The sequence below is a fragment of the Mirounga angustirostris genome, unplaced genomic scaffold (genome assembly GCF_029215605.1).
Source record: "Mirounga angustirostris isolate CCGP_5_RB_7025 unplaced genomic scaffold, mMirAng1.0.hap1 SCAF_10, whole genome shotgun sequence".
NCBI lineage: Eukaryota > Metazoa > Chordata > Mammalia > Carnivora > Phocidae > Mirounga > Mirounga angustirostris.
This window is the reverse complement of record NW_026991718.1, coordinates 19,825,262-19,852,164: the sequence shown is the minus strand read 5'-3', so window position 1 is coordinate 19,852,164 and position 26,903 is coordinate 19,825,262. Positions and strand designations below refer to the sequence as shown.

General features: G+C 54.7%; 1 protein-coding gene across 4 annotated transcripts in view; it reads left to right on the top strand.

Annotated features, from left to right (window-relative positions):
* The window catches only part of DNMT3A (DNA methyltransferase 3 alpha), a 97,956-nt gene that overhangs the window by 30,431 nt on the left and 40,622 nt on the right, over window positions 1-26,903 (top strand). For all 4 annotated transcript variants that reach the window (XM_045884210.3, XM_045884209.3, XM_054509642.2 and 1 more), the window contains exons 3-4: window positions 9,398-9,502; window positions 23,555-23,825. In XM_045884210.3, the coding sequence (XP_045740166.1) occupies window positions 9,398-9,502; window positions 23,555-23,825 (376 nt within the window). The remainder of the gene's footprint in view (window positions 1-9,397; window positions 9,503-23,554; window positions 23,826-26,903) is intronic.

The window sequence follows — 26,903 nt, the reverse complement described above, 5'->3', positions numbered from 1 at the left end:
AACCTTGGGGCCAGAAGGGCCTCCTCAGATCCCCAAATATGAATCAGCGCCTGGCCAAGAGTCCAAGCCCCAGGCTGGGCCCCCGATTGTGCGGCTCCCCTCTTTCCTCTGTCCTCAGAAACACAACAGCCAAGATGCACTGAGTGCTGACTCTCTGCCAGGTGCTGTTTTAAGCTCTGTGCTCGCGGTATCTCTTCCGTCTGCCTTGAATTACAGTTTGTAGGGGACCCGCGGTGCTTTTGAGAACACCAGTGGCACCTGGAAAGGTTAGAAATGCCAATCAGAGCTTCTGGGGCTGGGGCCCAGCAGTCCTTGTTTTAGCCAGGCCTCTAGGGCATCTGAGAAGCACTGGTGTGGATAACATCCACTCTTCACTCTTAGGGCTGCTCCATAAGGTATTTTTCAGCACTCTAGCTTATTAACCACTAAATGGATGCTTAGACACGTGAGGTCACTTGCCTAAGGTCACACAGCCAGTGAGTGGCTAGTCCAGTGGCGTGGCACTCAGCCGGCGGTCCCCTGCGTGAAGCGGTGCCTCCCGGCCGGGATGCCCCACAGCCCTGCCCATGGTGCTTCTGCTGCAGGTTCAAGGCTGTTTATCTAGACTGGAAGTCGGGATGGTCAGAGAATGCTTTACTCGGTGTGGCAGCGCTTTTGCCCTGGGGTGGAGGTTGGGGGCGTTCATGTCCAGTAAGAGTTCACGTACGAGGCTAGCGTGCATGCACGCACACATGCACTCCGGACTTCACTCTTCCGCGAAGACAGTGCCGTGGCCACACTGCTTCTCGCCGTTCCTCCCTTCCTGCCTGTGTGCCCACCTCCCTCCCTCCTGCATTGTTTCCCTTTTTTCCTCTTCTTCTCTTTCTTTGCAGGTACCTTCCCAGGTACCCAGCACGTAGTAGGGCTCCGCAGTTCTGTCAGATGAACTGAATAAACCTTCCTGGAGGACCTGGTAAAGGAAAGGGAATAGGAAGATACAAGTCCTGCCTACCATCCGGGGCGGGGAGGCCCTTCCTGGACAGCTGGGGAGAAGTAGAAGCAACAGCAGGGCATGTGGATCCGTGCTGGGCGAGCACAGCATGTGGGCCTGAGTGCATGTGCGTGTATGGACACGTGTGTGGCCAGTGCTGTGGCCGGGCTTCTCCCTTCTCACCCGAGGCCCACCCGGAGGCCCGGCAAGTGCCGACTTCCCTTGGGCACTCACCACTTCCTGCGGTCGGTCCACAGGCTTGAGGGCGCCCTGGGTGGGCTTCTCCCAGCTCCACTCTCCGTTGTTCTTGCTGGTCCGTAGGTCTGTTGCCTGCTCGGGCACGCTCTGCCTTCATTACACTCAGATGCCCACATACTGTCGCTGAGGGCCGGCTCTTTGCTTTATAATAGTCACTATAGGGGTTGTTGATTGAAATAGCATCCCTCTTAGGACATTCAAGCAGTTGCAGAAGAGGCAGCTGTCCCCTTCCCTCTTCAGGAACCCAGCTAAGAAGAAGGGTGCATCCATTCTTAGCTCAGTGGAGTCCATTAGAAGCTTGGGCACGTGGAGCAGGTGTTTAATGCACACGATGCCCACCCCTGCACTGACAGGGACCTGTGTTTCCGTGTTCAGATTCTCTCTCTTTTTTTTTAAAGATTTTATTTATTTATTTGAGAGAGAGAATGAGAGAGAGCATATGAGAGGGGGGAGGGTCAGAGGGAGAAGCAGACTCCCTGCCAAGCAGGGAGCCCGATGCGGGACTCGATCCCGGGACTCCAGGATCATGACCTGAGCCGAAGGCATCGCTTAACCAACTGAGCCACCCAGGCGCCCATGTTCAGATTCTCTTAAGTTCTCTAAGTTAGATAGGACAGGCATACCTCAGAGAGATCTCGGGCTCATTTCCAGATCACCACCGTAAAGCGAGTATCGCAATAAAGCAAGCCAGAGGAATTTTTTTTGACTTCCTAATACATAAACGTGTTTGTACTCTACTGGAGTCTATCAAGTGTGCAATGACACACCTAAAAAATTTACATACCTTAACTTAAAAATAGTGCTAAAAAATGCTAACCCTCTGAGCTGTCAGCAAATTGAAATCACTGGTCACTATAACAAATCTAGTAATAATAATAATAAGGAGGGCGCCTGGGTGGCTCAGTTGGTTAAACGACTGCCTTCGGCTCAGGTCATGATCCTGGAGTCCCGGGATCGAGTCCCGCATCGGGCTCCCTGCTCAGCAGGGAGTCTGCTTCTCCCTCTGACCCTCCTTCCTCTCATGCTCTCTGTCTCTCATTCTCTCTCTTGCAAATAAATAAAAATCTTAAAAAAAATAAAAAATAAAAAAATAGTAAGGAAACAATTTGGAATATTGCAAGAATTACCAGAATGTGACACAGAGACACGAAGCGAGCAACATGCTGTTGGAAACACTTGCTGGACGCAGGGTTGCCACGCACCTTCGGTTCACAAAACGTGCGATATCCGCGTGGCTCGGTGAGAGGAGGTTTGGCTGTGCACGTCCGGTTCAGGTCGATACGGTTGTGAGCAGGCGTCACTGGGACTCTGGAGACAGACCTATGTTCGAATCTGGACTCTGCTGTGTGACTTGGCGACGTGGCCTCTGAGCGGGGAAATGAGAGGTTTACGTGGTGTGTGTTTTAACACGGGGGCCTGACACGTATTCCGTTAGTCTTGGGACTTACTTTGGATAACTAGCTAGCTTGCTATCTACCTACCTAGCGATCTCTTTATCTACCTGCCTACCTGCACATTCATGCTGTAGATCCACTGCAGCCCCAAGGACCTCAGGGGCACAGGGTAAGAGTGTGGAAAATATAGGTGGGGTGTGAATGGTGTGGGTTGAAAGTCCATGGAGAACCTGGCATGTGGAAGGAAGGTTATTTCTGGGTCCTTGAGAACAGGCGGGCCTGAGGTCCCTCTTCCCTTCACACATTGAATAGAAGCAGCACTGAGGCAAGAGACAGGGAGCCCTAACTCTTGTTGGGAGAGGCTGTGACTACCTTCAGAAGCTTGGGTGAGGGTCCCTCAGGCCTTTATTGGTCAGGCTGGGGATGGAGCCCCTCCCTGCCAAAAAGCGTGTCTCCCAAGGCCTTGGTGGGAAAAGCTGAGCTCAGCTCTGCGGAGTAGAAAAGGGCAGGCTGCACTGGGTGTCCCAGGAAGCTGGGGAAGGGGGGTGGTCGATGCCCTTCCTTTCTGGCACCTTGGCCTTGCCCTGCCCTGTGGAGAGCCACAGGGCAATTAGGGATATTACTTATAACCGTCCCATGCAACATTTGCATAGTATGGAAGGGCATATAAAGGAGTTTCCTTGGCTTGGCAATTAACTCACTTAATCCTCACGATTGCCCTGGGGGCATCGCCTCTCATTATCCCCATTTTATAGATGCGGAATTGAGGCATAGGGAGGTTAAGAAAGTTCGCAAAGGTCACATGGCTCTGAAGCAGTTTCATCTGGATTCTTTCCCTCTTTAAATCGAGAAGAATCAAGCCCTATGTAGTGTTGTAGTGCATCCAGAAAGGGGTTCCCTGATGGGATTGGGGTGAGCTGGTGGACTGTGCAGGGCTGGGGTGGGCTCGGGTCCACAAAGGGGGACACTCTACTCAGGTTCTTCTTTGTTTATGTGTTGCCTCTCTCTCCAAATTGAGTGTTGTGTTTGCTTATCTCTGTATCCAGTACACAGTAGGTGCTGGATAAATATTTTTGAGCACGCCCATTGGCCTGGCCTCACGTCGGCCTTGAGGGCACAGAGGTTAACATGGCTGGGCTGCAGTGCACTGGGTATGTGCCTAGTGGAGTCTCCATTCTGGAAGGCAGTGAGGCCCCAGCATGGTGCACAGGTTGTGGGGGAGGGCTGCAGCCCTGGCCGGAGGGCTTGGGAAAACCCACAAGCACCGCCATTTTCAACCATTTGGCACTTACGGAACATCTGCTGTGTGCGGGTCCCCGGGAGCTGTGGGGGCATGGAGGGCCAAACAGGACATGGCGGTACCCTCCAAGAGCATGGCCTTTTGGGAGGGATGGAGGCTTTCATCAATATGTATAGTATGAAGCATACGAAACAGTCGATGAATACTTGTTGAATATTGTTGAATAATTGAAACAGAGGGCTGATAGCTTTGGGAGGCGACTGAAACAGCGGGGGGCTTTGGGGGTTTCTGCGGAAGTATGAGCATGTGCAACCATTCCCGGGGCCACTGTGTGGTCACTCACACTGCAGCCTTCATCCTCCCCCCACCCCCTGTTCTCCAGCAGCTTGCCCTGCCACCCACCTGCATGTAGGCCCAGCCTGGGCGTGCAGCACCTGTTAGCATGTGTGCACGGTGTGGTATGAGGGGTCCTGTGGCCGTTGCTCTGCAGACCTGGGCCTCGGGCAGCCCATACTGGGGGCTGGGCCTGGCGGAGAGGCCAGTTGGTTTCACTGAATTCCACGATCATGGACGGACCCCTGGAGGCCAGCCAGGCAGCTGGCCAAAGCTGTACGTGCTTCTTGTCCCAAAGGGTCTGGGCAAGTGGCTGGCTAGATCCGGCAAGTTCATCCCCTCCACTCAAACACCAACTTGAGACATCTGCTCAACGGATGCTGGGTCAGTAGATCCGGTGTGTGTTCTGGAGGGAGCACGTACATCTGGCTGGCTGGCTGGCTCCGGGTGAGACATAGATCTCTTAAGGGGAGGGGTCCTATGTCCAGGCAGGAGCCTCCTGAGACAGCTGCGTGGATGTGTACATGTGAATGCTAATGTGTGCCCCTGCCTTGGATTGCCTGCCTGCTCATGGTTTCCCGGTGATGCACACGGTGACACACAATAGGAGCATGGAGCCTAGTAGGGCATAGTGGCAGAAAGGCCCATGAGCTGGGAATCAAAAGATTTAAATGTTGGTTCTAAAGCCTTTTTTCCTGGCTCTCTGATCTCTGCAAGTTAGGTAACCCCTCTGAGCTTCAGATTTCCCGCCTGTGTGATAGAAGAAAATAATATGGGCTCTGCTTTCTGTAGAGCAGAAGAACAAAATGAAACAATGTATGTGAAAATGCTTTGTTAATTACCGTGTACTGTACAACTGCGAGAGATTATTATCGTCACAGCCCAGCTCATCAGAATGAGAAGTTGTATGTGGCTTAAAATAATCCATCCAGTGAGCTGTGCTGAAATCTAGGTCAAATCATAGCCTCAGAAGTTTAGAGAGGCTGATGGTAACTACCTAATCTAACAGGCCACCAAATGTGAAGGTGCTTGGAAAGCTGTGAAGAGTTACATAAATGTAAAGTGACATGATTGTGTTTAAGCTAGAAAGTACATTTTAGTCATCCTGTTTCCTGATTTCAAATCCTAAAGATCGGAGCCACACTAGAGCCTCATGCACGGTTATATTCATGCCGGTTTGTGGATTTCATGCCTCACACTAGGTGCCTCGGTCTAGGCACTGGGGTTGCCGAGGTAAGACAAAGCCCCTTCCCCCAAGGGGCTCATGGCCTGTCTAGGACACTAGTTAGCAATCGCAGTGCTGGGGAGTGGGTTCTATGGGGAAGGGAGGACCTATGACTCAGTCAGAGGATCAGAGGAGGGAGCCTAGGGGAAGGAAATCTGGGAAATGAGGTTGGAAAAGTAAGGGTTTGCTGGTCCACCTGAGTGGGGAGGTAGTCGGGGCAGAAGGAATGTTCTATGCCAAGGCGCTGGGGAGGGAAGCAGCCTGCTTTTGCACCTGGTGCAGTCTGTTGGCGATGGGTGGGAGGAAGGCAGTGGGGAGAAGAGACCAAGGTGGCCCGCCAGATCTTGGGGGCCTTCCTTCACACTGGCTAAGGAGCTTGGCTTGATCCTGCAGGCCCCCGGGAGCCCCCTCAGCAAGGGCTTAAGCTCTGCAGAGTGACATAATCAGCTTTGCATTTTGGGAAGATCAGAGAGCCCCGTGTTCCTGAGTATCTCACTGCAGCAGGACCAGCCAGATGCTAGGGTTTGTCTGTGGTAGTGAGTGATAGCTGCAAATGCAGGGCGCTGGGATTCGCATGGGGATGGGGAGGGAGGGCGGGGGGAGAGGGAGGGATGCACTTTTGTGAATAGTTCTGATCAGGATGTGTGAAGCAGAAGTTAGCAGTTCTTGAGGGACTATATCATGTGTCAGCTTTGGATAGACTATTACCTCATTGAATTGTCACAGCATCGCTGTAAAGGAGATGTTATCATCCCCGTTTTATAGCTGAGGAAAGCAAGACTCAGGGTAACTAGCCTGAAGTTACTAGTGAGTCAAGAGCAGGGCAGGAAGTCCAGCTCACCGCCTGCCCCCCCCCCCCGCCCTCTCCAAATCCCACCCAACTAGAATTTCTGCCCCCCTTCTGCCACTTCCCACTGTAGGGATTGACTAATTCAGTCCCCTTAGTGGATGGATGAGGAAACCAACCCGGGCTCATGTCTGTTCCTGCTCAGTTTGTTTTCCAGCTGCCCAAGTCCCCATGGATCAGATTCTTCCCTTTCAGAGTATTAGTGATGCCGCCTAATTCAGTGCTGCTTACAGATTTGATAAGCATATTTTACATTCCTTTGCTCAGCCCATCAGCAAAGATATTGAATGAACCCGGCCCCATGACAGATGCAAGAATGGACCACTTGATACGCCTCCTTGAGGGGCCTGGCCCCGAGCTATCTGCTCACCCTCCTCTGTGTGTTATCTCTCTAACTCTGTGTGAACTCAGGCAGGCCTGGAGCAGGAGGTCCCGCCACCCTCTCTTTGCCCTCATGACACTGCTACATGGTGAAAGAGTGTATGTTGGCCCCAAATAACATGCTTTTCACAGAGCCGTACTCTAGGGCCTGATGGAAACGGCATGGGTCAGGAGTTGCGTAGACCTAGGTTCGAGCCCCCACCCAGGCTCTTGGGGAGATTTGGTTTCTTCGGGCACAAACCAGGGGAGCCTGAGGCCTGAATGCCAGACGGGGCATATCGCACCTTGCGCTGGGCTCTGCACGGGACGGCCTGCCCTGGTGATGTCCACACTCTCAACACGTCGGGGCCTGGCTAGGTGGCATGGCATCTGGGCATTCCTTCCTCCCTGGGTATATTGCGGCTGCATTGAATACAACAGGGGAGGATGTGTCGAGCATCTCCTGCTCATCCCGCATAGCCTGTGTCACCAACGTGCAGAATCACAGAAGTCTCCAGGTAGCGCGGGAGTTGCCTGCCAGGCGCCCCTGGGCCTTTCTCCATGTACTGATGGGAGCCAGGGCTTAGGGGTCCCGAAATACCAAGTGTCTTTGTTGTTAGGTCATTGCAGTGGGGCAACTGTGGTTCCTTAGTGCTGAGCAGGGGCACAGAATGGCTTTTGCATCTCAGGTCAGTTCAGAATAAAACAAACTCAGATGAATCCCTCTGTCGGAGGGATCTTCCATGCAGTCCGTTAAAGAAATAGTTCATAGCCCAGAATTTCTGGGTGGTAGGAGTCTTCCCAGACCCTGTGGCCACCCAGACTGATCCCGATCCACATTGGTGCCCCCCTCTTGCCCATTGCCTTGTGCGTTCCAGTCCCAGGGGCCCTGCTGTGAGGAATGGTCAGCAGCTTGGCAAGGTCTGGCCTAGTGCTTTCCAGGCAAACACAGGGGCTGAGCGGGCCTCCTGCCACCCAGGGAATATGTAAGCCCCCCCACCCCCCACCCTTCCCGGGGGTGGCGGGGGGGCATGTGGAATACTCACTCACTAAGTGCATGGCCAGGTCTAGGCTCTGGAAACTCAGCAGTGCACAAAACAGACAAGGGGACAGAATATTTGTTCATTCCTCTTAAAAACTTGAGAAGCGGGCAGAATGGGCCCCTTCATGCTCCCCTTTTACGAATGAGGAGAGTGAGGCTCAGAGAAAGTGATATACTGTAACTAGCTAATGGACAAGCGGGGCCCAAACCCATGCTGGTCTGCTCTAAATCCCAGTGCCGTTGCATGACCTCACATGACCTCACATTGACTCTGTTTTATAAACGCTGAGTTACCTAGTCAGGATGATCAAGACAGTGCCCATTTAGCCACGGTAGAGTCAGACCCAAAGCACCGTCTTGCCCTAAAATTCACCGCCTTTGCGTAGATGCAGCTGAAACCATCACCAGGATTAGGGTGCCTTGGTAATACTTCCTCTCTCTGTGATCCAAGTGATCATTTCTTCTACAGGGCTATCTGCAGGGATCTCAAGGACAGCCCAGCACCAGAGGCCTGGCCTACCGTGGGGTATGTGCCCCGGCCCCTCCACCGTCTGGCTGTCCCCCCTGTGGCCATCCTGCCCTCACAGCTTCTCTGCCGTGTTTTCCTGAAAAGAGCCTGTCAGGGGTCTCTGGTCCTGGTGCACACTCTCTCTCCACCCTGGACCCTCCCCTCCCACCCACAGACGGGCAAACCACAAGCTATTTTGAAATCACAGAAAATGAAAGTTGAGTGGGATGTTGAGGGACATCTTGATTAAATCCACTGGGAACCTGGGCACCCTCCCTTTCTCTCCTGGGGCACCGGGGCTGCTCTGGGGTGGCACCCTCCCCAGGGAGGACCATGAAGCCATCATTGGCTCCTGACGTCCTGCAGGGGCTTGGAGAGCTGCCCATGGTCCCTCCGCTGGGTCAGGGTCCTTCCCCAGCGTTGTTTCTGTTTGTGATTAGTCATGCTGGAGCCGGCTGAGTCAGAAGCGACCTGTGGGTGGTTTGTGGCCGGGCTGCTGGAGCAGTGAGGCAGGAGGGCTTTCTAGGTTTCTTACTCCATGCTCCATGAGACAACGTAGCAGGGCCTGGCCCTGGCAGGTGTCGGGTGAGGTGGGTCCGCAAACCAGACTTTGGGTCCAGAACTCCGTGAGTGCAGGGAGGGCATCCAGATGAACCAAGACACTGTCCCTGAGATGCTCCTGGGGGGTGACAGGCATACGGGGCAAGCGCTCCCCAGCAGGTGTATTCACAGGGGCCGTGAAAGTTCTCCATCGTTGGCCACGGTCCTCATTCCAAGTGTTGCTCCTGTTTCCAATTGCTCAATTTAATATTTCTTTTCAGGGGATCTTATTTTCAAGAAAGGTGATCCATTAAATATGAGACTCATTTAATTTTTGTATCCGTGTAAGATGTGTTTCACAGAAACAAACTCCTTTCCAGAAACACACTTTTTGTCAGAGCACGCATTGTGATTCTGGGGTTAAGAGAACGTGTCCACCAGGAGGGAGGGCAACATAGCGTCAGGCCAGCAACGCCTACCCTGAAGTCCCCCGAGGTTCTGTTTACATGGGGCCCGAAGGGTGGGTTCTGGCTTTGCCAGGCCAGAGACGGGCGAAGGCCGCCCCTGCCAGGGGGAACAGCCTGGCGTGGCCCTGGAAGTGTGGCCGTCGTGGGGGTCGGGGGACAGGGGAGGGGCCTCTTGGATCCAGCCCCGGCTTCACAGGCTGTCTGTACCCACAGGAGGGAGAGGAGCAGGACGGAGCTCGTGGCAAGGAGGAGCGGCAGGAACCTGGCACCACCGCTCGGAAGGTGGGGCGGCCTGGGCGGAAGCGCAAGCACCCCCCGGTGAGTGTCACGGCACCCCCCCCAGCACGCACGCACGCACGTGAGCACGCACACATGCTCTAAACAGCAGTCAGTCATGTGTGTCCTGCAGGCACCTGAGGTCATTAGGGCCGGGCCATGGGGTGCAGCCCTCCAGCTGCAGAGCTCCCTGACCTTCCCCGTGCTTGGAACCCTACCATCATCCTCACAACTTTCCTGCTCTCTGCCTTGAACCGGAAGCCCCTAGGGACCAGAGGACTTGCACTGTGAGTTGGAGCAGAGCTGGGACTTCCTTCTGGAAGGGGCAGTAAGAGAGCCTGACGGTGACCCCAGGCCAGCCTGCCCAGGCCCCTTCCTCCCCGTCCACACACCCACCCTCGGCCTCAGCCCCACCTGAGAACCTGGAGGAAGGGAGCCCAGGCCTGGGAGTCTGATCAAAGTGAGGGGAGATGCAGGCCGATGGGTCCCTTCAGAATAAAGGAGAAGCGGACGCTGTTTAAGTGTGGGCTTCAGGGCTGGCCCCAAGCCCAGGTTCTGGGGGCCAGAACCTCTCTGAGTCTGGGGGGGAGCCCCGGGGTTGCCCAAGATGAACAGTGCTCTGGGGGGCACGACCCATGGGCTCTAGGAGCCTGCGTGCCTATGCGCTCGACTCAGAGGCAGAAGTTACTTGCAAGCGCCGAAGACAGCTGGTTCCTTTCCTTCAGCCCCTTCCAGCTGAGAATGAGAGCTCAGACTTGTAACTCAGCCCATCAAGGAAATGTTCTCAGCAGGGCAGGATTTTCTCCCGTGGGGTGGAGAGTCAGGGTGCATGGTGGCCTTAGCGAAAGGGACAGTGGAGGGTGGGAGGGCTGCAGCGGCGGGAGGTGAGGGGGCCCAGAGCCAGAGGCCGGGCACCTGCGCGAACCAAAGTGCACCACTGCTAAATCTGCTTAAAGACTGGGAGGGGCGGGGGGGAGAAGTTAAGTCGTTTAATTGGTAAGTAATTTTAAGCATTTTAATATTAAAGCAAACATGGATATTTTATGGCCTATAATGAAAAATTCACGTGAAGTTGAAAGATAAAATGGGACTTCAAAGGAATAGACTCCAGGCTGTACTCCCAGATTCCCAGGGTGCCCCTCTCCTCTCCTCCTTGTGGGAGAAGGTGGAGGGCCCCAGTGCAGGCTGAAGGGGGAGCCAGGCTGAGTCAGAGCCCACTGGTAATTCCCCATCTGCCCTTGTGACTACGATCTGTGGGCGAGAACTCCACCCCCCACCTCCCATCCAGGTGCACTGGGGACAAGAGTCACCACCTATAGCAAATAAAGACCTGGCAACCCTTTGGCTCATCCTTGTGAGTCTCCAGGACCAGAGGGAGGGCACATCAGCGGGAGGTGGAGTGAGGCCCTGGGGACAGAAAGTGCAAGGAAGTCAGGGGCAGGTGTGTGGAAATGTGTCCAGAGAGGGACCAGTGAGAGGGAGGAGGGGCAGGGCCGAGTCGGGGAAGGGTCAGTGGGTCCTCCAGCCTTCCCACCCCTGGCCCCAGGACAGGGACTTAGTGTAGAGGGAAAAGCACCATCTTCAGGATACAACAGACCTATGTTTAAGTCCTAGCTCCACCACTCACCATCCATGTGATCTTGAAGAAGTCACTGTCTGAACCTTGGCTTCCCCCGCCTGAAAAACAGAGATGATAAGGATGCATTCCTCTTAGACGCCTGGGGGAATTAAATGTGTGCAAGCACCAGAGAGAGCCAGTGCTTAGCAGAGGCCGTCATGCCCTTGCCCCGACAAACCTTTCCTCTTTAGGAGGCCACAGCAACCTCAGTTTGATAGAAGAAACCACACTGGAGTTACTGCTTCTCAGCTGTGTGACCTTGAGCAAGTTACTGAGCTTCTCGGAACTTCTTCTTCATTGGGAAAATATGGCTACCAGTAATACCTGTCCTGTCCACCCCCGGGGGTGCTTTGCAAATTGCAAAGTGGATCCAAATGTGCAGGGCGGATCCCCTGAGCCAGTGGGGCCAGCGTCTATCAGACCTTTCAGTTGGGAGCCCAGCCTTGGCCTCGCAGCAGCCCTGGTGGGAGGTGCTGTACATCCTATGTGGGTCATAGTCTGCGTGTGGTCTGCAGGATTTTCTCTTGAACAGAAATGTACCGTGGACAGTATTTAGTGTAACTGAATGTGGCCCTCCTCTCTAGCACATCAAGGTGAAAGGTAAGTCTTATTTATCAGTGTGGCCTCCTCAGCCTGGCTGACACCTGCAGCCTCCTGGACTCTCAACAGAGGCCCCAAGGTGGGAGAGAGAGCATGGGGAAGGCAACGCTGATGGGGGAGGCAGCTCTTGTGAAAGGGAACCCTTGCACCCTAGGGGAGCAGGGAAAGACGGACCCCAGAGAAAAGAGCGCGCAGGCCTTCCCGGACAGCAGGCCCCCGGGCCCCCAAGGGAGCCCACGTGGGGGACGTTGGCACTGCTGCTAGAGGTTGGCTCCTGGTCCCCTGGCTCCCAGGCCGTCTGGCTTGCTGTGGAGCAGGTGCTTGCCCTGGCCTCCCCTCCCCCCAGCAGAGAAGTGTAGCCGGAGGGCTTCTTGGGGACCTGGTGCAGCTGTGGCCCTGGGAATAGATTGACCAGGGAGCTTTAAAGCAGCTGAGTGTGTGTCATCCAGCTAAGCCTGGAAAGAGGAGGGAGCTTGGTTCACATCCCGGCAGGTGGCACGGAGTGGGGAGTGCTGGGAAGCGAGAGTAAGAGAGGGCTGTGGGCTGGGGTCTTTATTTGTGCATATCCCGTGCTGGACGGGGGGGAATGAGGCACACCACCACCGTCCTCACCATCCCCTGGCCTCCGAGGCTAAGGAATCATCGTCTCTCTCCTTGTTTTGTCCCCAAGGCCCGTCTGTTCCTGGGTATCTCCCACTCATTCCTGCTCCGGTCTTAGCCTCCTGGCTGCCCCCCAGTATACTTTATAACCCCTCAGCGACGGACACTTGACACCCGCTGAGCACGTACCAGGCTGAGGAGGCCACACTGATAAATAAGACTTACCTTTCACCTTGATGTGCTAGAGAGGAGGGCCACATTCAGTTACACTAAATACTGTCCACGGTACGTTTCTGTTCAAGACTCTCCAGGGAGCCCCCCCCCTTTTTTTTTAAGGTTTTACTTGTTTATTTGAAAGAGCATGAGCAGGGGAGAGGGAGGGGCAGAGGGAGAAGGAGAAGCAGACTCCCCACTGAGCAGGGAGCCCAACATGGGAGCTCCCAGGACCCCGAGATCATGACCTGAGCTGAAGGCAGGTGCCCGACTGAGCCACCCAGGTGCCCCCAGGGACCCCATTTCTTATGGGTTAAGGTCTGGAATACTCCAGATGGCTCCTCACCACATGATCTCTCCTGCCCCTGCTCTGGGACTCAGTATCCATGGCTTTTATCATAGAAACCCCGACTTCTCGCTGCCCCTGGAACACACCAGGCATGTTTCTCCTGCTGCCTTGTGTGCTGGTCCACGGTCTGCTCTTCTCTCTCCCTGCCCCACCGTCCAGACCATCCAAGCCCATCCTGCAAGTGAAGCCCACTTCAGCCACTGTGACCTTCTCTCCTGAGCTGTTTGTACAATTAATCAAAATGAACACTAAGGAATGAAAGAGGAGATACAAAGCCCACTGATCGTGTGCTTGGACGGCGCTGGTCTTTGACCTGCCACAGGTCTTTCTAGGACGGGAGAATAAGTAATTTGAAACTTTTACGTCCATTTGGTACTGTCCCCACATTTTGTATTTTACCAAAGTATCATTTCTTGATGGATTGAGAACGACGAAAACTACAGCAAAAACCTGGCCTTTCAGCTCAGATAGTTGGAAAAGCACACAGAGAGAGCTTGTCCCTTCCACTAGACTTGACGCTTACCACCACCCGACCTTGCACTGTCTACCCACCTCCCTGAGGCCAGAGGCCACGAATAAAGGCTCAGAGTCATGTAGCACTTTATGGCCTACAGAGGCTTCCGGCAAGGATGACCTCTCTGTGTGGGAAGTAGGTGGGGCCCCTGTCATTACCACGCCCACATTCAGATGAAGAGACTGAGGTTCAGAGAGGCTGACTGGGCCTGGGACTCCATGCGTCCCGCCCTGCAGAGGCCACAGTGCTCGTTCCTCCTCACCACTGCAGTCACGTGCTCTGGAAGCCTGGGTGTCCAAAATCCCCCTTAAGTTAACATGTGAATGCAGGGCTGTTAGAAGTGTAGACTCCAAGGAGCATACAGAGAAACAGAACTCATATATATAATGGGAGGAGGGTGATTGACCCAAGTACCAGGGAACCTGTGGGTAAGCGGGGAAGGCTGCGGCGGTCTGAGGAACGAGAGCTGGCCCGTCCAAACCAGGCAGTGCGGTGCCCTGCGGTGCTGGCCTCAGAGCCGGGATGCTTGAGCGGAGCCGGTAACAGGAAACCGGAAGCCAGCGCAGGGCTGGGCGGGGCTTAGGAAGGGAGCTGGCACCTGGGCTCAGGGCCTGTGGGCTGGCCGGTGCCCACGATGGGGAGGAGGGACAACAGTGTGCAGGGCTGATTTCTGCTGGCCGGAGAGTGTGAGCCTGTGTGTGGGTGTGAGCGTCAGGGTGAGAGGAAGAGGCATCTTCCTGTGCACCAACTCCTGAGGACGTCACAAGTGAGGGCGTCCGAAGCTGGGTCCTGACTGGTCACAAGCCCAGGCAGCCCCGCCACCACTTTGTCTTTCATGCTGGTTGCAACTGGGGCATCAGGAGGGACAGTTTCTGCCTTGCCCACCAGACCCTGGGTGACCAGCCCTTTGGGGTTCCATACCCTATTTACTAGCTATCTGTATTTATTCATTGAAGATTTATACCCACCAACTTCCTCCAGGGTTATTTTTGCTCAGTGGGAGCATTCTGAGGTCACCTCTTGCTAAGAATAACCCAGAAAGGGAGGGGTAGGGGGAAGGGGCTGGGGCTGGGAGCAGGGGCTGAGCTCAGCCAGGCCAGCCCAAAGCCAGCATTACTCACTCCACATTGGAGGCTAAGCCTCTGTCACAATGCCCAAATGAGTTCAAGAGGGCAAAGCTGCCCCTCTTCAGGAGCAGAAGACTTGGGGTATAAACTGGGAAGTTAGGGAGCCATTCAGCTACAGCTTAAGCCAGCTGCGGACAGTTTAACTCAGCTGTTGGGGAGTTTGCAGTGTGGGCTCATTTGCCAGTCTAATAGGAACTTTTGATTTGCTCCAAGTTAACACGGAGCTCAAATCCCCTCTTTGTGTCCAGGTCAGAATTGTTCCTTCACCAATCCCTGGAACCTTGATTCAGTGACTTGGTACCCCCCTTGTTTTTATGCACAAAACTTCCAGAAAGAGTATCTCCCCATCCTAGCCGCCAGCCCCTCTGAGGTCTCCCCTACCCGTGAGCCTGCATGGACACTGCTGGCCCCCCTCTGCTCACGTGTTTGAAGGTGTGAGGAAAAGAGGTCTGTCACATGTCTTATGAAGTTAGAGACCTCTCTTGTAACTGTGCCCTGCAGATTCATCTGCCCATTCCTGCACCTGACTGGTCAGCAGCACTCACCAATGGCATCCAGTACCAAGAGGCCGGCTGCTGGGCTGGTCTTCAAGTGCCAAAGACATGTTGTGTGTGTGTGTGTGTGTTGGGGGGAGGGGGGCGGGAGGTCATGTTTCGAAGTCCAGGGCAAAGTGGGAGACTTTCCTACCTGGGACCTTCCTGAACGAAGGTGTGGAGGGGGGAATGTGCACTGGGGGAGGGACACATTAGTCCTGGGTTGGAGAGGTCGTTTGCAGGCGGCCTGAGGGGTTTATGCTTTATCATCTCAGAAATGTGTTTATCTGGAAGGTTTCTGAGGGGATGGGGGGCGTGAAGTGATGGGAGTCCTGTTTTGGGAAGCTGGGCCTGGCATCCGTGAGCGTGGTGGGTCGAGCACGAGAGGATGCAGGGAGGTAGGGCAGGGTGGGGTGGGGTGGTGCCAGAAAACACCCCCAGAGCCTGCTGGGGGGAGGCAGCGGGGGACAGAATCGGCAGGGCCCCCGCCGCTGGCTGCCACGGACCGGGGAGAGCAAGGGGAGGAAGGAGATGTTTCAGGCCCCAGGGATGGCATCAGTGTTACTGTCAGAGACGGAGGGAGACTTCTGGAAGAGAGCAGATTTGGCAACAGCCCTTGCAGAGGCCACTCTAGATAGCTGGTCTTACTTAGTAGGGGAGCATCTCAGTGAAATCCCAGCATCTCCATTTTGTTTTTCCAAAGACTCCCCTTGCTTTTCATCCCTCCCTGTTCCCTTCCTTGGGGTCACACATTCCAGGGCCACCTCCAGGGAAGTCACTCACTCCCCCGGGTCTGGCCTCCCTGGGCTTCCTGGGAGCCTGCAGCCTTCTATAGAGCCCAAGCTGCGCCGGCGCCACTCCTGTGCCGAGGGACTCGCTGGCAGGTGCATCTGGACAGAGCTGGTGTCGCTGCTTTCCTTTCATCATCCTCGCCTAGAGAATTGGGTGCCTTTTGGTCCTGCCACCTCGAGAAAGATAGAACTGTATTGGAAAAGCTCCAGAGCCGGGCAGCTAGTTTGATCAAGGGGAAGGCAGTGCTGCCAAGTGAGGACAGACGAAAGAGATTATGGCTCTCCAGTCTGGAGAGACAGAAGCTAGAGGGGATATGATTAAAGCTATGAAATCACGTTGTGGGGTGGGGCAGGGGAGTGCACCCCAGTGGGGGCGCGGCGGGGTGGGGAGATACCCATTTGAAGCTTTAGAAAGGTACGTGAAGCATAGAAAAGAAAGCCCCATTTCCCATGGTGGGTTTCCTTCTTACCACACCCCAGGCATGGATGGTAGAGGTTGAAAATAGAAATCACTTCAAAAGAGATTTACTTAAATGTATGGATCTCCTGTACATAATGGCTTTTTAGAGGGAGCCTTCAGCTCATCCTGAAATCCTTTGAGGTTGACTTCAAAGAGCACAGCCAGGCCCTCTTCCAGGTGGACAGGTGTCCCAGCTGGAAGCGGAACCCCGAGCGGCTTGGCCACCACCAGGCATGCTCGTTCTTGCGTCCCTGCCATGGCCAGCAGCGGCACGGACTGCGTGACCTCTGAGGCTCTGCCGGGCCCCAAAGTTCTCTCCTAGAACCAGTGTCTGTCTGTCTGTCTGTCTCTGGCACACACACACGGGGTAGACAGATCTCTGGGAGGAGGGAGGGAAGGCAGCTCCCCGCCCAAGTGGCGAGGGAAATGGTGAGACCCAGAGAGCATGCCCAGGCTTTCCAAAGTTGGCCCTCTTTGGCTTCTGGTCCTACTGTCCCTTCATGCCCCTGGTGGCCCTTTTAGCTGCTCCACCAGGGAAAAGGAAATCAGAGGTCCTAGTTCCAAAGTCTTGGAGCCTGACTCCATTCACCCCAGGAAGGCTGAGCAGGGAGGCTTTGAGGACCTCTCTTGGGAGCTGGCACAGGGTGGACCTCTCCTGCTCTCCCTGCCTCAAGGCCACTTCGGGCCAGTCGGATGCCGGGCTGCCAGCAGAAGGGGCTGCAGGAAGGCCTGGAGCAGAGGGGAGGGGGGAGGCGTGGGCCCAGCGCCAGTGTTTGTGGGACAGGCTGTTTCCTGAAGCTGGAGTCAACCTGGGAAAATCCAGGCCTTGGTTGGGGGCTGATGGGCCTGCAGTTGCAAGGAGAGGGGGACTGTTGACATGGCTCCGCCGCATCCCTGCCCATCTCCCGGACTGTGTCTCCAGGAGGTGGCGCACCCCTGTATGTCTGTGCGTGCGACTGGGTGTCTTTAATCAAGAGGCCAAGGCTGGCCGGATGCCAGGGTTCCCGGCTGGCACGGAGCTGAGTGCCGCCACGGGCCTTAAAGGCACAATGGTGGTACCGTGGGGGGGGGCGCCCCACATCTGCCGGCCTCTGGGCCTCCCTCCCCAGCGCTGCGCTGGGGTGCAGTGGAGAAGGCCGCTTCCAGCCGCAGCCCCTGGCCTCCAGCACCTCAGGGGAGAGTGAGGCAGGTGCCCAGAGCCAGCCTGGGACCCTGGCTCTGACCTCCAGGGGCTGCCAGTGAGCGAGGCCGGGCCCTGGGCCTGTCCCCTCCACACCTGGGCCCAGGGGAGCCTGCACGCAGCTGGTCCTGGACAGCTGGTCCCTGTGCCCTGGCCGCCCCCAGCCGATGGACTCCTCTGACCACGCATGGCTGGGCCTCGTCTCCTTTGTATCGTTTCCCTCATCTCTTATTTGCCAGGTTTTAATTTTTTATGTGTAAATATTATTATTATTATTATAATAAAGGGCCACTCAAAAATCACTTCCTTATTTGGAGTTCAGCACTCTGCCCCACTTTGGGAGACCAGGCCTCACCTGGAGAGGGAGGGGTGGGAGTTCTGGGGTCTGGTCCAGACTTCCAGCAAAGTGGGAGGAGGACAGGGGCTGGGGCCTGGACAGGTTCACTGCCGAGGGTTGCTCCTCGCTTTGCCTCCGGCTTGTCCCTGCAGTGGCTGCTGCCAGGGAAACAGCCTGGCCCTGCTTAGGCACATCAAAGCCTCCTTTTCCTCCTTGGAACCCTTGGGAGTTGAGGTTGGGTTTTTCCAGAGACTCAACCCAAAGAGGGAGCCAGCTTTCAAATGACTCTTTTGTACCTGGGTCATTCTGGAAGCTTTACCACTTAGAAGGTGTGTACCTTGAGGCAAGCCTTGGAGCCTTTTCCCTCAGAAAAGTGAGGGTAGCACTACACATCAGGACAAACGTGATAAGTACATTTATTAATTGTATACGCATATTTATGCTGGGCGCTGTGCTTTGAGCTGTAGGTGGAGTGGTTGGAAGGGAGATAAATAAAAAAAAAAAATAAGTAAGGCAAAGCTCACAAGTCTAGGAGGGAGACACGCAGTGAGTAGGTGCAGCCTAAGAGCAGGAGTGCTGTAATGAGATAGGGTGTGAAAAGCTCTGTGAACAAGCCATGCCTGCAGTGGGCTGGGGGTTCGGTGACCACTGGAGCGGACTTTACCCCCACTCCTTCGCTGGGGGGCTGGGGGGCGGGGCCTAGCACAAATGCCTCCCTCCCAGGGGTGCGTGTGTGTGTAAGAGACAGGCAGACTTTCAGACGTTCCCGAGGAGACAGAAAGCAGAGTAGTGGTGACCAGGGACCGGGGGCCGGGGGGAATGGGGAGTTACTATTTAGTGGGGACAGAGTTTCAGTCTGAGGTGACAAAAAAGTTCTGAAGATGGATGGTGGTGACATGTACAATATGGATATACTTAATGCCACTCAATTGTACACTTGGAAATGGTTAAAATGGTAAATATTACGTTATGTATATTTTACCACAATATATTTTTTTAAGTTTTTAAAAAATTTTTTTTAAAAAAGGTTCTTAGAGAAAGGCAGTCTCTGGTCAGTGCGCCGACCTTCAGCCCGGAGTTTTTCAACAGCAGCGCTATTGACATCTTGGGCCGAATAATTCGTCGTTGTGGTCACCGCCCTGTTCTAGTGCGGGGTTCAGCAGCATCCCCAACCCCTACCCACTGGAAGCCAGCAGTCTCCCCACCCCAGCGTGACCACCAGAAGTGTCTCAGACACACAGTCAAAGCAAAACTGCCTCCAGGGGAGAAGCACTGCCTTCACCAGCTTGGAAGAAGCCGCTCCCGGGGGCGGGGGGGGGGGGGGGGAGCCCGAGGTAGGGGTGGCTGGCAACAGAGAAGCAGGAAGCAGCTGTCCTGGGATGGAGGGCCTTTCCTGGACAGAAGGCAAAGGGCAACGAATTCTGAGGGACCCCAGGAGGTGGTGGGCAGGGTCTGAAGATCCAGAATGGGGCAAATCAGACATGGGTAGGCGCACAGAGGGCAATAGGATCAGACTTTACCCAAATCTGTTGCCCCCCCAGCCCCCCACTTCCAGGGGAGACCTCTGCTGCCCGCCCCCTCCGCCAGCCTCACAGGTGAGAAGCAGAGGAAGTTGGAATTGTCAACTTCAGCTGCTGGTGGTGCTTCTAGAAGGACTAGGGGCTTCTGCTGCTCCCCCTCCCCCCACAGGGAGAAATGAGTATCTCAGGGTATATTGTCTCTCCTTTGAAGGCAACTGTAAAATACAAGCAAACAAAAACAGAATTTTAAACAGTTACTTCTGATGTGCAACTAAGTTGAAACTCCCTCTACTCACACGAGCGGGATGTTCTGAGTCTTAAGCGAGGCTTGGCATTCAGGAATCAGTTATGGATACTGAGCGCCCTGAGTCTAGCCTGAGAAAGCAAAGTCCCTGACTCCAGGAGTGGACAAGCCAAGGGTGATGGGGGACAGGAGGTGGCTGAGAGGTGGGGGCAGAAGGGTGCAGGCCTGGCTCTCCTAGTGGCTTCCAGGTGTGGATTAGGCTGTTCATCTCATCAAAGATGCCCCTTTCAGGGTGCACCCAGCCCCTCTAAGAGATTTGGACAGTTGCTTCAGTCCGTTTGCCTGTGGACCTCCTTCTTCCCTCTCAGTGGTTTCTTATACGTGGATTCAACCTGCTCAGTTGCCTGGGCCCCAGAGAGGGAGCCAGTGAAGGTCCACTCCTGGCTGGGTGGGGTGGAGGGGGTGTGTGGGTCTTTTCTTTCTTTCTTTCTTCTTTTTTTTTTTTTTTTAAAGATTTTTTATTTATTTATTGGACAGAGCGAGAGAGGGAACACAAGCAGGGGGAGTGGGAGAGGGAGAAGCAGGCTTCCCGCCGAGCAGGGAGCCCGATGCAGGGCTCGATCCCAGGACCCTGGGATCACGACCTGAGCTGAAGGCAGATGCTTAATGACTGAGCCACCCAGGCGCCCCTTAAGATTTCATTTTTAAGTTATCTCTATACCCAATGTGGGGCTCAAACTTACAAGCTGGAGATCATGGTCACATGCTCCACCGACTGAGCCAGCCAGTCACCCCAGGGTGGGGGGGTTCTTGAGGGGTAAGTTGGATCAAGGGCTGGCCTGGGCAGGAGTCAGCAGCTTCCCCGATCCCAGAACTTTGGTTAACACAGGGTCATCTAGAACCAGAGAGGGTGGCTCAGTTGGGAGGAGAGGAGGTGAGGCCTGGGGGGATCAGGGGGGATTTCGGCATGCTGAGCTAACCCTGGCGGGGGCTGTGCAGACCACTTCCCTTCCCCTCATTCGCCCACCTCTGGAAGGGGTGTGGGCCTCACGCTGCTGCAGCCTGGGGTCCTCCAGGGCCGGCCTGGGAGGGATGCTTGATGAGAGCACGTGGGGGGTCAGAGCAGATACTCCTGGCTCTCTCTGCTATGGAGCTGGCAATCAACAGGAAGTGAGTCCCAGGGTGAGAGGAGGCCATGTGGTCCCCAGGCAGGAAGTTAGTGACAGCAGAGTTGTCTCAAGCAGCTTTGTGGGCTGGGAGCCTGCTCTAACTTGAGGTGTCTTTGGGGCAGCAAGTGGCCAGAAGGTAAAAGGACACGGCCGTGGTAAGAGCTTGACTCTGACCTGAATTCCCCAGCCCACCTCCCTGGCAGAGGCACGATCAGAGCTCTGTGATGCCCAGCACAGCTGGACATCGGGGTGGCTGTGGGGGCCTGGGCATGCCCCACTCTGTTTGGGCTGTCTAGAGGTGAGAGGATTTCTACCAGGGAGGGGCGTTCTAGGCCAGGGAACCCTGTCGGCTTGACCTGGGAGGTGGGAAAGGCCATCTCAGTCCTGGACAGAGTATGTCCCAACACTCAGGGATGGAAGCTAAGGAGAAAGACAGGGCCTACTTGCTCACTCGCATTCCTGTGTCTGACCTCCTGGCCCTGCTGCCTTCAGCCCTCTGTGCCCAAGGCTAGGCCAACAGAGGACTTCTTGCCTCCTTCTCTTGCTCCAGCCCCCACCCCCACCCGCCGAGGACTGCACACCTTTGCAGCTTTCCCTGGGAGCTTCCCTTCCTGGAAGCAGGCCTGCCCCAGGCTGCCCCACTCAGCCAGGAAAACAGCTTGGCAAGTCCCTCTGCTCGCCCTTAGGCTGCTCTGTGTGCCTGGAACCTTGTCCAGGGAAGACTCTGGTTTTTATTTTGTTTTTATTTCTTTATTTTTGTCCCCAAGGCCCTTGTCCCTATTTGCCACCCTGGGGGTTCCTCAGCAGACAGCAGTGGGCTCAGAGTTGAGGATATAGACCTTAGAGCAGAAGCAGCCTTGGAGATGGCCGGGCTGTGTGGGAGGGAGCCCAGCGCGCTCTGAGGCTGTCAGGGTGTGCCCGAGGGGTACACCTCTTTGGAGGGAATTTGGCCTGTCTACTCACACCTAGGCAGGCCCTCCACCAGCCAGCCCACCTCTGGGACCGCGATCTATAGACATATGCAGGCGCACGGAACTGTAAGTGCACGGGGTTCATTGCACAAAAAGCAAATCGGCCCAAAGGCCCACTATTAGGGAACTGTTTGAATAAATTATGGAGCATCCATTCAATAGAATGTTGAGCAGCTGTGAAATAGGAGACAGATCCATATGCACGGGTATGGAGTGATGCCCACTATGCTTGTTAAGTGAAAAAGCAAGTTATAGAACACTGAGTAGCAAGACACCCTATTAGAAGAAAAAATTCTGGATCTGGCTGTGCGTGTGAATCCATGTGTGTAAACATGTAACTAACAGATGATTGTAGACACAGAAACAAAGTCTAGAAAGGATCCTCACCAAACTGTTAATAAGGGTTTACCTATGATTTCAGAGGTGGGGGATTGAAAAAGGAGCTTTAACTTTTCACCACGACTCATTTTTGGTCACCACGACCAAAATAGGTGGAGCAGCCGAGGTACCCTCCTGAGCAGCGCCTTGCTGGGGTGGCAGGCTAGCCACGTGTCTGCCCTTCCCAGAGGCATTCCACGGATGGAGCCGGTTGGGATTGCTGAGGGCAGCCCTGTGCCCATGGGCGTGAGCACAGGGGACGCTTGCCTCTTCCTCCGCAAGAGAGCACCTCCATTCCTCTGAGATGCTCTAGCCTACTTGCCCCCCGCAGGGCCGAGGACAGAGTGTTCCCCAGGCTCTCATGCCCTCACTCTGTCCTTACAGAGTGTGTGACCTTGAGCAATTCTCTGTAGCCTCCTCAGGGAGGTTGAGCGGCTCTAAAGGATGGTCGTGGTGAGAAGGAGCCTTGCCCACCAGGCAGTGGCATTTACAAAGGACAGTTAGAGGATTACCCTTGATGTGATTCTTATTACCTGGAACTGTAGCAAGTTCTGTTCTTAGACTCTTGGGGATGAAGGGATACATTTCCTTCTGGAAGGGGAACGTGAGACCACATGCCAGGGGGCGCTTACTGTGGACGCTGCAAACTGCTTGTGGGGGCTATGGATCTCCAGGGTCAGGGTGCCGGAGAGACGGGGGGTCCAGAGCTGAAGGAAATAACTGTGCTGGGCTTTGGGACTCAACAGAATGCTTATTTGGGAGGCCTCCTTTGACCCTTTTGCTCCAATGCGCAGCTAGTCCCTGTTTGGGTCTGGGCCTTGAGAGGCCAAAAGGAAAGCCGGAGGGATCTGGCAAAAGTCAGATCAGCCCAAAGTTACCAGAATTGATTGGTGGCACTAGAGTCTTCGGAGGAGGGGTCCTGATTTGAAGTAGGGATAGTGTGAAGAATGTTTGTTTTGAAAAAAAAAAAAAAATCTTTTTTTTTTTTAAGTAAGCCCAGTGTGAGGCTTGAACTCGTAACCCTGAGATCAAGAGTTGCATGCTCTACCGACTGAGCCAGGCAGGCACCCCAGAATGTTTGTTTTCACTTACATATATATGTATTTCTTTCCCCACTTATGTATAGAGGAACGTTTGTTTTTAATAGGGGCTTCAGAATAGGCTCGGAGGCCCTATGTCACCTCAGGGAGTGGGGGTGCTAGCTGCTGTGGGTCACAGCTTGGGCATTGAAACCAGGCTGGCAGACCTGCCTGCATTCTTCTGCTTCTTATGCTCGAGTCCACAAACCTGTTGACTTCAGGGAGTCAGGCCCAGAGATCCCTTAAAACTGAGAGCAGAATTGTGTGTATTTGCTTGTGCGGACACTTATGCGAACAAGGTTTTCTGGACAACGGGTGCATAACTTTCACCGGAACTTCAGAGGGGTTAGTGATCCAAAAGAGGCAAGGCCACTGATCTAATTGTCCCCTCCTGTTTCTTCATCTTTCCAGGTGGAAAGCAGTGACACGCCAAAGGACTCTGCAGTGACCTCCAAGTCCCCGTCCATGGCCCAGGACTCAGGCCCCTCAGAGCTGTTACCCAACGGGGACTTGGAGAAGCGGAGTGAGCCCCAGCCAGAGGAGGGGAGCCCCGCTGGAGGGCAGAAGGGCGGGGCCCCAGCAGAGGGAGAGGGTGCGGCTGAGACCCCGCTCGAAGCCTCCAGAGCCCTGGAGAATGGCTGCTGCACCCCCAAGGATGGCCGAGGAGCCCCTGCAGAAGAGAGTGAGTCCTGGGCGCAAGGGGCAGCCTCTTCTGGGATCCCCAGGATTCTCCCAAGGGTTAGAGACTGGGGGCCAGTAGGCCCCAGGAGGCACGGGAGCTGGAGGTCTACTTGCCAAGGCTGTACCCCGGAGTCTGCTGGCTGGCTGCAGCCTGCACACATGTTTTATTTGGCCCATGTAGTGTTTTAAACATTTTCAAAAATTAGTTGCCAGTATTTAAAAATCAAGAAATTTCACATAAAAATCTGGAGTTTTGGCTTCTCGTGGAAAAAAAAAAAAAAGCTAGATCTGGCAACAGTGGATTTATAGGACGCCAACAGTTGCAGGACTGGGGTGATGGCTGTCCCCCTGCCCGACCCCCCCCACCCCTTCATAGGCTGGTTGTGAGCCTCAGTTTCCTTCAGCCCTCACGTGGCCTGCTTCCTCTTCTACAAGCCCTGCAGCTCCCGGGGACTGCGTGTGTAGCCCCTGGCCTGGGTGCTCCAGGCAGTGGATGCCCTCGGAGCCCTGAAACCCCAGTTAGCCTGCCCCAGCACAGATGTCTCGAACCCACCACAGTTCAGCTGACTCAATTCAAGTGTGGTTGTGACTGAGCAGGGTGGGGGTGGGGCGGAGGGGGGTGGCCAGTTCGCCGCCCCGGCCCAGACCCCTTCCTCCCCAGACTTTCTGGTCTTGCCCTGGAGTCCTGGAAAATTGCCTACTTTTCTCTTTCAGGTTAAGCCAGTGATTTCAGGGCCAACCGAGCTGTAAACATGTTAGTAATGAGGACAACTAGCATTTGTATGGGGCTTCACAGTTTACAGAGCGCTTCCTCATATATTATCACATTTGATCCTCCCGGGGCCCTGCCAGGTTGTTTTGCATATGTGCATTTTAATTCAAAAAGTCTTCCAAGTGCGTCTGATGGAATGAGTAAATCGATTAATTGGCATAACTTATTTTGCATGGATCTAAACCCAATATTCATGCAGGATTGAGAGCATTTCCAGAAAGGAGATTTCCAAATTAAAAAATATATATATTTCATTCATTTATTATTCAACTAATATTTATGATGTTCCCATTATGTGCAAAGCGCTTTTTAAGGTACTCCGTATTCGCTGTTTTAGTTCTCCAAACAATCTTCTTCGAGAGGTATTGTTATCCTCGTTTTAAGGCAGGAAAAACCTGCCGCTTAGCGAGATGAAGTGACTTGGTCAGGGCCTCCGAGCCTGTAAGTGGTGGATCCAGGATGCATTCCGTCTTGGCTTCAAAGTTGTTGTGCCCTTCTGCTGTCTCCTTTTATTCTGCAGTGGGGCTTGGGGCAGGCTAGCCCGGAACTGCCCAGGGCGTCTGGCCTCACCTGAGTGCCTTGTGGGTAGGTCCTGACACTGGGCGGGAGTGTTCAAGGGGCCGGAGTGGAGGGAAACTGAGGAGGAAAGGGAGAAGAGACCCCATCCCTCCCGCTAAAAAGACCAGGTATTCCAGAGCGGAAACTGGGAGCCTATACGCTCCACCCCCCGCCATGTGCTGATTCTTGGGACCCCACCACGACTGGCAGTAAGCTGCAGTCCTAAGCTGCAGTCCTTCCCGCCTGGTGGGATGGAGCCATAGTTCTAAGGCCGCTCTTAACCCTTGAGGGTTTGCTTTCACTTTGGTGTTTCCCTGTCTCCACTTCCGTTTGTTCTCCAGAGTTCCTTCTTCAGTCAGTCAGTAGGTGTATATGAAACATCCATTGTGTGTGTGTGTCAGGACCTGGGCAAACCGTCATGAACAAAATCCTGGTTCTTGCCTTCAAGGACCTCAAAGTCCGCTGGAAAGACAGACGTTAATGAGAAATTCACACTGAAAGGCGTGTGATTATACAGGGAGATAGGTTCTCTAAGAGAAAATAAACACGGTTCTCTGAGGAACTGTGACCAGGGAAACCCCAGGCAGCCCGGCCTGTTCCACGGAAGTGGAAGGATGACTGGGGGTTCACCAGGTGAGGGGTGGTGGGGGAGGGAGTGAAAACAGGTACAGAGGCTCCTGGGTGGGAGGGAGCAGGGCACCCAGAGACCTGACAGAAACCAGTAAGGCTGCAGTGAGAGAGCAAAGAAGGGTGTGAGAGCTGACGGGACCAGGGCAGGCCTTTGAGGACACCCTCCGGCGGGGGGGAGGGCGGGGGGCAGGTGACATGATCTGCTTTGTGTTTTGAAAAAATCACTTTGCTCTCTGGTTCCCAGAGTGGAACCGAGGGGCTGGGAAGCCGGGTTAGGGGCTGCTGCAGGCGTGGTGGAGAGGAGGGCGGCTGTAATGAGGTGGCAGCAGAGGTGGAGAAGCGGGCAAGCGCCAGGAACCCAAGGGGAAAAGGGAGAGATGGTGTCGAGGTGACTCCTGGGTTTGGGATTTTCCCACATCAGGGGACCTTCCTCAGAATCCTAGTGCTGAGTGTGGCAGGCCAAAGCTCCAAGCCTCCCTGACCCCCCAGTAGCCTCGGAGCACTCTTGTGTGCTGGCAGCCTCAGAGCTGGGGGGGACCCCTGAAGGCCACATGCATTGCCTGGATGCTGAGACCGGCGAGGTGCTGCCCGGGGGCGTAGGCAGCGGTCTGCTGGGGGCTCGGCCACCTGGCCTGCAGGCAGCCACACAGAACGCGTACGCAGCTGCTTAGTTCCAAGGTGGAAGGAGACTGAGGCCCCAGGGAGGAAATGAGTTGGCCATGGTCTCCCATCTGTTCCCCTCACTCCAGGTCTCCTCTCAGGGGGCCCCATCCGTCTCCCCTGAACCCCTCCCATTAGTTCCTATACAGGAAAAACGGAGGACTTTAAGGCAACATTCCTGTGCACACAGGCGCCCCAGATCCTGATAGTACAGCCAGGAGAAAGAAGGAGGAATGGGGGAGATGATGAGTCATCAGGCCAAGAGCCACCTGGATGGGCAGGTGGCGGCCTCGGGACTGCTTCTGCACTCCTAGCATTAATGCTGCCATGATCCTCATAGAAACGATGGTAATATGGCTTTCTTTTACTGAATATTGACTATGTGTTTACTGTCCTATATCCTCACTACTCAAAGTGGCCCATGGACCAACAGCTTTGCCTGGTATCACCTCTGAAGTT